Genomic DNA, 10,788 nt, shown 5'->3' on the forward strand with positions numbered 1-10,788 from the left:
TAACTAGATACCAATTAAAAATTTGTGACGGACTCGTCTGAGTCCCAACACAGCTGGATGGTGATTGGTCATTAAGTTAAAACAATTCACATCTTGGATAAACAATCACCAACCACGTTCCAAAGCAGCAAAACACAGGACAGAAGAATGAGATAATATTGTTTTTCCTTTTTCTCTGAGGCTTCCCAGCTTCCCAGGAGAAGAATCCTGGGCAAGGGGATTTTTCAGAAGATATGACAGTGACAGCAGCTAATACACACATAGCAACTGCAACTGGTTTTGGAGTGCATACATGATCATTTAACAAGGCTCATGTGGTGCAAGGGAACTTAGAATGTCTGTACTAACTTCACTTTTACTTGATTATTCACATAGAAAAAGGTGACTTAATTTGCCACCCAACTACATTTATGTTTATGATACTGAAGAGCTCTACCCCTAGTTTAGTAGTTTTGCTAGTATGGTTCTGACTCATAGTATCAAAATGAGAAATAGAGCTAGATAGCAAAATCTGCCTTTTTATACAAAAAAATTCACTTTTGGTATAGCCAGACATAGGTAAATTAGAGCGAGGTTTAGGCTGTCTCAGTGATATGTTATGTATATTATATATAAAATAATATATATAATTATATATATAAATTTAATATATTTAATATATATTTTAATATTTTAACATTATATATATTATAATATCTAATATAATATAATATATATTATATATATATATTATATAATTTTTTTTTAGATACTGAGAGATTACATTGACACACAAAAAAAATAAATCTAAGTACCAAGTACTCAACAGAAGATATGGAAGGGGTGATAACAGTCTGCCAGGTAGTGGCTTGACTAATAACCTCAGTTTTCCACAGAGTTTGTTGCAGAAATAGAAAGAAATTCTACAAGAATGGTTCACAAGTTTAAAGTCTTCACTACATGAGAAATAATAAAGTATGGCAGACTTGTGCCTGACACACAATTTGAGGCAGCAAAACAAATCTCCTTACAGTTAGAAAGTGAATATTAGTGGCAGAAATATAGAAGATGATTATACATCCCTCTCTCAATGTATTAATTTTTATAATTTAGAATAACACCCTCTTATCTAAGGAAAGATCATTTTGGAGTTTTATAATGCCAGTTGGAATGAGTAAACAATGTCCTGAATTTCTGTTCAGGAGAAATAGTATAACCATTTTATAGCCAGCATGACTTCTGAGAGGAAGGAAAATATAGCAATGAAATCCAGACTTCTGGCTACCTTGACCAATTTTGCTTCAAAACTGATATTTCCTGCCAGGGTGAATTTTACTGGCTCCATAAGCAGAGTGAAGAAACTCACTAGTTCCATAAAACTTCCTATGAATCTTTTACTTGACTTCTCAGCTCAGATAAAACAGCACAGTAATTCATATTAAATGCAAGGCTTGTGAAACTGCTTTGGAGTGCTTCACTGAAAAGTGAGCTTGTTTTCAGGGAGCTGAGAAAGTGACTTCCCAGATTTTTGTATCTAGCAGACACATCTCTTACTTCCTCATCAACCTTCTTTGCCATGTATATTATCAATCAAAAGCTGTAATGGAGGAACATTTACTATAGCTTAGCACAACCATAGATGAATACCCTCAAAACACTTATTTTAATGCTCGTTTTAGAGATTAAATAAAAAATTACACAATAGACTTTATTGGGGAAAACCAAATAGAACAACAAAACAGAAACAAAAGCTACAACACAAGAAACACTGGCCACCCCTGTTCATACTATCACATCTACTCAGAAGAAGAATACAGCAGACATCTGAGCAATGCAATATGGTGTGATTGTAAATCTGTGCTCTGGCCTAGCATTTAAGATAGACTGTTCTCTCTTCTATTTTCGTCTTTGTGTTTAAATAAGACATAACAAAGGTTATTTTTTCAGACAGTGTAATGAAGTGATCATTCTTCTGTATGATTTTCTTTAAGGTATCATTGTGAGTTTCACTTCTTGTTAGGTAAAAATAGACTCTATAGTTTACATAACATGAAATACACATCCAAACACACCATGAAACAGTATGAGAGACTCCTACAAGCATCATTAGTAGAGGAAGCAGGTTGATATCAAGCAACCAAAGACCTTTGTGAAGCCTAAAAATAAACTTTGGGGTCCTTTTTAAAAAAGTAATCAAGCAGGAAAGCACAGTGCACAAAGTGCTATCTGGAAATCCACTCACCACTCTGCCTGCCCCATCTCTGTGTTCTTACTGTATCTCTTAACATGAACTTTGCCTTTCCTAGCCCTTTCCCCAATACTAACTCTCTGCCTCACACGAATTGCTCTCTCAAGTGCCTTCAGTCCAGACTCAGAGAAACCCACAACTGGTACCCCCGCAGGGGATGGTCAGGAATATAGGAATACCATGGTACATATCGTTCTGTGCCTCTCAGCACAAAGAGGGTTAGGGTTAGTGATTGTCCTGCTCTGCTCTGCTGTGCCCTCACCTCGCATCCTGTGTGTGGTTTGGGCGACACGATATAATAAAGAAATAAAGCTACTGCAGAGTAGCTTTAGGAGGGCAGTGAAGATGGCGAAGGGTATAGAGCAAAATGATCTACTTAAAAAAAAAAAAAAAGGAAGGAAAGGGAAAGGGAAAGGGAAAGGGAAAGGGAAAGGGAAAGGGAAAGGGAAAGGGAAAGGGAAAGGAAAGGAAGAAAGAAAGAAAAAGTCGTGGTCGGTTTTTATCATTTTAATTCAATTTCCCGCTCCGGGTTGGGTAATCGGCCGGAAGTCGAGTGACGGCTCCGCTGCCAGCAGCGATCCGCACCGACTGACACCCCGCCCGGCCAATCGAGCTGCACACGCCAGCCCTCGGGCCGGGCTCGGCCCCGCGCTCAAACCGGCAGCGCCAAGCCTGCTCCATGGAGGCCGTACTGGGGCAGGTGGAGCAGCTGCCCGCGCTCCTGGCCGTGTCCCGCTCCGCGCTGGTGCGGGACTGGGACGGCCTCACGCTGGACAGGGCTCTGGAGTGGGCCCGCTATTTCCAGCACCTCCATGACCGGTTCCGTGCCCGTCCCCAGCTCCGGGAGGCCCTCGGGCGGCGGCTGCGCCGCTCCCAGCCGTGCCCTCTGCTCGGCTTCCCCGCGCTGGGCCGCTGCCCGCAGCTGCTGGGGCTGGCGCTGCTGGAGAACCGCGCTCTGCCGCCCGCCGCCTGCCGCCGCCTGCTCCGCAGCCTGCTGCAGCCTCCCGCCGCGGGGCCTGCCTCCGACCCCCGCGGGCTGGGGCTGCTGGCCCGCCGCAAGGCCGCTGCCCGCCTGCTGGCCTTGCCCCGCCGCGGCCCCGGGCCCGAGCCGCAGCTGCAGGTGGAGGCGCGGCTGCTGCTGAGCAGGCTGCGGCAGGAGGCTGGGGAGGCCGCGGGGCGGCTCTGCGGGGCTCAGGAGGGGCTGCAGGCCGGGGAGGCCGCGGGGCGGCTCTGCGGGGCTCAGGAGGGGCTGCAGGCCGGGGAGGCCGCGGGGCGGCTCTGCGGGGCTCAGGAGGGGCAGCTGCCCTGGTTGTGCGGGGCTCTGGAGCTGCTGCCCCAGCCCCGCGCCTTCGGGGTGGTGGCGGCGGCGCTGGTTCTGCTCAAGCAAGGCCATGGCGCTGAGCAGGCCGGGGATAGGGATGGGGATGGGGATGGGAGCAGCAGCCCAGGGGGGTACCAGGAGAGTGCTGCAGGAGAGGAATGCACCGCCGGGCTCCTGCTTTCCTGGCTGCTGGGCAACCAGGAACGATTTTCTGCCTTCTGCCTTTGCATCCCTTGTTCCCATCTCGCCTTCCTGGCTGGTCACTACTCCCAGTTATGTAGATCTTATTTGGACCTCTTAACAGGCTGGGGAAGATGCTTGCACTATGACCCCTTGCAGGGACAGTGGGTCAGAAGTTGCCTTGAGAAAGCTGAATTGTCCTGGGAGGAATTAAGGGAGCACTTCATCTGCCTCTGTCAGGGATCCACGCCGCTCAAAGAACAGACCCAAGCTGCCTTGGAACTCCTGAGGACACAAGATGGAGACTTCAGAGTCCGTGGCCTAAGTGTGTGGACTGACTTACTGATGGAAATAGGCTACTCATGCATGGACACAAAAGCAACAAAGAAACTTAAAAAATCAAGTAAATCTGGTTAACTTTATTTGGTGTGAAAGGCCAGACAGCTACTCCTCACTTCGTTGAAAACCAAATGTTACTGTGGCTGCTGATCACAATGATTCTGACTGCATCTGGTTCTGAAATCTTTCAGGGAGGCCTGGTGTTTTCTTGTGGTTGTGCTGTCATTTCTGGTCAACACAGAAAATGTCTTCCTTTTCCGTACTTGCTGATTAATTATCTAATAAAATGAAGAAAATCCATTCTGTTTCAAATATGGGGTAGTTTTGTGTTTAAAAAATATGACAATGCTGATATGGTCACGGTAGTAATTTTTCTAAATGTTGGAGGCTGAGCAAAAGTTCAAAGGGAGGGTGGAGCTTCAAATGTGAAAACCACAAATTCAGGGTTCCTTTAGTAGTGATTGTCTCCATTGGGCTGTCTGCTCTGGTGGCCACGCCATGTCAATGCTTCCACAGCTCTTGCACGTGACTTAGCCCCAGGGTCAGTGAAGAAAGTGAGAGGAGGCCAACTGGAAAGCTTCTTGAAAAGTTCTAAAATAAAGGTCTTTATTAGTTGCTATATTATTTGATAATATCCAGGTATTTCCTAAGAAAAGTGAGGTGAAGTGTAGGACGTTCTGTGTGGTTTTCTTCCCATTTCCATTCCTTGCTTTGTGAAGCAGAAAAGTGAGTGAACAGTAAACTTTTTCATTACATGTATATATAATATGTATTATATATATATATATATAACTATGTCTATATATTTATACAAAATATTAAATAATTGTATGTGTAAAATATACAGTATATATAATATTTCCCCCCTTCGTTATTTAATGTCTTACCTGTTTCTGTTAGGAACAGAGTAGTTTCTACCTTTCCACTTTCATTGGAATGAGTACTGTAATGCAGAAGTAATGTGTGTATTCAGCTCTGTGAACTAGTATTACCAAAAGTGAGCACTGTAAAAAGAGAATAGTCAAGGAAGATGAGGCAAACGTATGGAACTACTGCCAAAAGAGTTACTCATTAATCTTTTGTATGGAGGACCTGTCAGAGTTCCTGTAGACCATATTCCTACAGTTTCAAGATCAATTGAGACATCTCTTTCTTTTGTTGCAAAAGCCTTGTAGGAGGGGTTAGAAGATTCTTCACTTTTGCTTATCAGCTTAAAGACAGCAAACAAGTTATTAAATGTATAAACTGCATTGAAGTGAATTAGAGTAGTAGCCTGTCTTATGACAGGAAATAGTCTATATAACTATGGTAGATATTTCTGAATGGCAGAACTAAGGTGGGAAGAATAAACTGGTTTTTAAAATGGAAGCAGTTAGTGCAAGGATTGAATATTGTTTATCTGAGGAAAGAAGTGATGCTTATTTGAACTTGTATGGAAGTAATTACAGACATAAATAAGTTCTTATTCTTCACCTATTCTGAAACAGAAGAGATACTTAGGGGTTAGCAGCCTTTATGTAGTTAGGAGGGCATGCTACTAATCTATCCAAAATACAACTTTTCTTTGCATTCCTTGCTATGTGACATCAGTGAGACAAGTTATGGAGATGTGTGGATGAACATACTCTAAAACTGTGGCACTTGTCTGGCTCTGTCTTACATGGAGTTGTTGCCCCTTCTGGAACTTGTGGTCAGTCTTAAAAGGCACCAATGTCAGTGGACCTGCTGACTGAGTCAGTATTCCTGTGGTATCAAAAAAAGAGAAATCTGTCTAAAAAATGGTCTGAAATCTGTCAGTGCTTAAAACTGCTTAGAAGTGTAAAGCATGAAGTTTGAATTTATGTTGTCTAGCCACAGTTCCCTGTGTTATGTAGTTTTGGCATTTGGTGTGGAAACTCTGCACTTGAGCTTGCTCTTAAAGCTTTTAACAGGCATAAGATTTTGTGTCTGCTAGAATACTTTCTGCTATCAGAGGCTCCTGATGAATAATATACCCAAAGATGCTGGACAAAGTTATTTGCTTCTCCCCTGATATACATTAAGGGTGATTAAAAAATATTGCAATAACCTTGCAAATGTTGTACCATCAAACCAAACTTCAGCTATTAAAACCTACTGTTCCCAGGTATCTGAATCTCTGGGACAAATTTCAATGAGGGTTCAGTCTTAGTTTTGCTAAGTCAGGTTAGATATGTTTCCTAATTATTCTAAGAATGTTCACTATAAATTTTAACTATTTCTAGAATAAATCAGATCCTTGTAGGGAGTTTCTTCTTGCAGTATTTCAAATCTTCCTTTTGATAAACAAGCTTTGTGTAATAAAATTCAGTTCATGAAGGCATATGTCTTTCTTTCAAGTAATGTTTATTACACCTAACTAAGTGCAACTACAGAATCTTTTACTGGCATAGCTAGGAAGTAATAGGCTCATCAGTGACTTTATTTAGAAAGTAAATAAATAATCATGGGCATGGACAGGCAAGAGCCAGGCCAGTATAAACCTTATGCACTGATTTCCAATTCTGTCTTCCTTAAGAAACAGGGATAGTAAAAGGTACTTTAACCTCAGTGAGACAAAAGCACCTGGTTATAGCAATTACACAGAAATGTTCCAGTCTGTCCCAAATACATTATAAAGAGAGGCCAGATCTCTGATTACCAAATTCCAAAATCCATATGGTATTCGTTGCACAAACACACTGGTGCGCATTCCCTGTTATTTCAGCGTGCTTGTGGAGTTCTCCAGGTAGCTGTGGGAATGATGAATTTTTTCTGGAACTCCATTTTTAATAAAAGTATAAACAGGAAAGGAACCTCCTCCTTTTATATATTTGCAGCTGATGTGTGCAAAGTCTTGACAATCTCAACTATCATGAGAAGCAAGATAACTGTCAATAACAGGCTAAGGCCTCTTCCACAGTCACCTTCCTCCTTTTTCTTTTTTTTTTCCCTTAATAAGGAGAAGCAGATCTCTGCTCTTTATTAAATGATGATTGAAGAAACTGCTATGCTTGTGTTTTAGAGGATTGGTAAGGATTGTGGAAGGTATCAAGAGGATCTTGCTTGCCCAATTAACAGCTAAGACATTTTCCTGCTATTGATATTTGATTTTTCTTCCCCCAAGAAAGAAAAAGCAATTTACCCCTTGACAAACAGAATTGCAGCTGTGCAAGTGACATACTATGAGATGTCTGGATACAAAGTTGCCTCTTTTTCTTATTTTTCTTGTGAAGTGTTTGTTCCCTTGTAATAAGCAAAATCTAGAAGAAAGCAAATTATATATTCTAGTATTTTGCAGTATGTATGCAGATACTAGAATAAAGATAAATAATGTAGAATAAATGGTTAATTTATGAAAACAATGTTAGCAAATTGTTATTATTCAGGTGAATATGCAAGCCTGATGGTCACAATGCATGGGCAGGAATTTTTTTTTTGCACACAAGGTTTCTTTCCCCCAGCCCTTTCCCAAATAGGTGAATAAGGGTCTAATGTTCTTTTCAGTGAGCATAAAGGACGATTTTTTTTTCTTTTCATGTGTAAGAAAATATTTATTAGGTCATGAAGGCAGACTAATATTTTAATCACATGGAAGTAACATTGTCAGATACCTTTTAACTAGAAAGTTGAAGTTGTGTGGCTAATTTTAGTTCTGCTGTTTCTGAAAAACAGAAGGTTTAAAGCTGAATTCTATTCCTGGTGAAGAGTTTGGATGAGTGACCCATTGCAGAGTGCCAGCAAAGGCACATCATTGCCATTCAGAATACAACAAACAGCAGTAGCATAGGCACCCTGTACTTGAGTAGCTTATTTATTTATTGGGCAGCATTGCAGAAAAGTAAATAAAATGCAAGTGGAAAGGGTGAGGAGAAAAGGTGGAAGGCTGCTGACTTTTGAGGACCCATTGAGAAAGGGTAGATTTGCATTTCACCAGAACTGAATGGCCTTGCTGGAAACAGCATTAGTTTTGTGATAAAAAGTCAGAAGGGCTTTGATTTAATATTGGCAGTTGTTCTAAAGCACTCATCCTCTGTGTGCCCAAATGACCACATTGATCAGTGGTGTAACTGGAATAATGTCAAGGTACTGAATGAGAAATGTTGTGCAGGGTAGGCAAATGTTTATTTAAATAGGGGCTGGTCTCAGAGGTGAGACCAAAGGAACAGCATTATATCTGCCCTGGTATAAAATAGAGTTAGATAATCACAAGTATGGTCTGGAAAACTAGCCTTTATCAGGTAATAATTAATAGAAATCCTTCTCACAGCCAGTTTGCTCTCAGTGTTGTATCTGTCTCATGAGGAATTAATCAAACATATCCTTCTTTATTAATTTATACCCCTTAGTGATGGATTCCAGGTTAAGAGGTGCTGGACAACCTGGAAAAAATTGCATGTTTGTTCTCCCCTATGTATTTCTTTTTAAAAAGTTCCAGGATAAAAAAATGATTGTATCAATGAGCTAGACCAGAGATAAGCACACAGTTAAGGTGCATTCTCTTTGATAATTTCTCAGAGGTAGCCTACAAAGATAATTCAATTTATCCTTTAATTCCTTGTGTGCCAGTACCTTAGAGTTACTGATTTATTATAAATATTTTATTATGTGCCAGTAATTTCCCATTGTGTCAGTTCTTTCACAACTGGATATTTGTGTCCCTAGATCTTTAGAGTGGTTGGCATTTTATTTATAGTAAGTATTTTGATTCAACTCAGATACCACAGAGGGTGGCAGCAGAGCCTCTCTACACAGATATGCTTGGACTTGTGATCCAGTGAGAGAATCCAAGCTCAAGGGTCATTGCTAGAAGCAGAAGAGATGCAGGGAGTAAACACCCACTGTTGTCAGAAGTTAAGCAGTCAGAAGTTTCCAGTTGAAAAGTCCTCTTGAAAGTTCATTTTGTCCTTGCAATTCTAATTTTACTGGCTCTTTAATGTAGTCTAGGAGCAGGTAATAATATAAACCATATCCTCTGTCTCTATCCACAAGCCCACTTTATTAATAATATTAGGTATGCTGCTCTTAAATTCCTTTTCTATTACGTGATAAATTCCATAGTATTATGTGATCAATTTACTGTAACACTTAACTAGTACATTTTTCCAGAAATCATAGCAGTGTGCACTGAACAGAAAATGCAGCAATCAAATTCTGAATCTTGTCTTGAGCTGCACCTTCCTATTATATTTCTTCCTTTGGGAGGGATGTTCAGGATGATTGCTCAGACATGGGCTATTCATAGCATGGAGCTCGCAAACAAACTAATCCCAGCATGTGATAAAGCTCTATCTAGACTTTTGGCAATTGTCATGAGTTTTAAATCCCACCACAAAGATTGTCTGAATGTTTTCCTAAGGATAATTTCCAGTAATGAAATATGTACTGCTTTTACCTGCACATTTGTATCGTTGTTCCTCTCATGGCGTGTTGGACTCAGAACAGGAAATCATTATTATGGTCTTGAGTTCCTGTGCATAGTTCTTCTCTCAAAATAAAGTTAGCAATGGAAGAAAATTATCATGTGCTTTCTATCATGCATAATAAATAGTGGACCCATACAAATAAGCCAACAATGCAAGACTATTTGCTATATGATTAAATTAGTTAAATACCTAGATAAAGACTTGGTTTAAATGCTGAATGACTGGGGGAAAAAATTCTATTTGCTTTGCTCTCACAGGAGGAGATAATGAATCCTCTTTAAAGAGCAGTAGGCTGAAATGTGAATGCAGCCTCTCTTTCCAATACTTATAGGCAGTGGAGTCATTAGTATTTTCTTATTAATGTAAATGAGCTAGGTAAGAACAATTGATTTCTTCTAGGAATTAATTGGGCATGATCAATCCCTAAAACACGTGTGACAACAAGGTCATTCATCAGCTGCTTAACACTGCAATAGCCTCAGCTTGCCCTTTCAGCTGGGAAAAGATGCCATGCCCTGGAGAAAAGGCTTTTAAATCATTGTGCTATTGACAAAAAATTGTGTACTGTTGTTTCTCACAGGCTCATCATTCTTACTGTGGAGGTGAAAGTCGCTGACTTCAAGTATTTTACAATTTGCATTGTTCAAGCTTTGGTTTTAGGGCAAAAATATAAAGTGTACATAGGAAACTAAGGGTCTTCCCAGCCATGCAGGGATCTTCAGGCATTGGAAGTGATATGCAAGCAAATGTCATAATTTAATTAATGTCTAGATCTTCTACACACGTTTGATGGCATTTTTTTATTATAGCAGTGAAATAATCTGACCCATCACTTATTTGCTTCAAAGTAGTTTGAGCACTGAATTCACCTCCAATTTGCCAGTGTTTTGCTTTTTTTGAAGAGGTTTGCTTTCTCCCTAATGGAGCAAAAACAATTTCCCTTTTATTCTTCATAAATGTGTACAAAATCCTGTTCAACTTCAAAGATAATATGCATCAAGGGAACAGTAGGATGACCATAATGCAGAAAATAATTTCTAGAATGTAATGGAAGGAATTTCTTAGTACTGCTGAAGTAGACAAGAACTTTCCCCTATTTTTAAATGAGTCAAAATTCAGTAAGGAGACAACACCCTCCACCTGCAAACAGTACCTCAAACTATTATTTAACCCAAAAAGCACAAATAAGATCCAGTAGCAGAAAATGAAAACTTGAAACAATTAAAAGAAAGATTCTGTTTTCTGTAATAAGATTGTCAAGTTAATGGAATAATTTATCAGCACCTTTTGTGGTTTTC

General features: G+C 40.3%; 1 protein-coding gene across 1 annotated transcript; it reads left to right on the forward strand.

The window, feature by feature from the left end:
• The first annotated feature begins 2,812 nt into the window (after positions 1-2,812).
• FANCF (FA complementation group F) lies at positions 2,813-4,379 on the forward strand. The gene is made up of 2 exons (XM_063159401.1): positions 2,813-3,386; positions 3,435-4,379. The coding sequence occupies exons 1-2, from the start codon at positions 2,907-2,909 to the stop codon at positions 4,143-4,145; spliced, it is 1,191 nt and encodes a 396-aa protein (XP_063015471.1). The 5' UTR covers positions 2,813-2,906; the 3' UTR covers positions 4,146-4,379.
• Positions 4,380-10,788: the final 6,409 nt, after the last annotated feature.

This window comes from Melospiza melodia, chromosome 6 (genome assembly GCF_035770615.1).
Source record: "Melospiza melodia melodia isolate bMelMel2 chromosome 6, bMelMel2.pri, whole genome shotgun sequence".
In the NCBI taxonomy this organism is placed as follows: Eukaryota; Metazoa; Chordata; class Aves; order Passeriformes; family Passerellidae; genus Melospiza; species Melospiza melodia.

Coding starts and splice junctions, on each gene's coding strand:
- FANCF (XM_063159401.1), top strand. CDS start 2,907: ATGGAGGCCGTACTGGGGCAGGTGGAGCAGCTGCCCGCGCTCCTGGCC. Junction 3,387..3,434: donor TGAGCAGGCTGCGGCAGGAG/GCTGGGGAGGCC, acceptor GAGGGGCTGCAG/GCCGGGGAGGCCGCGGGGCG.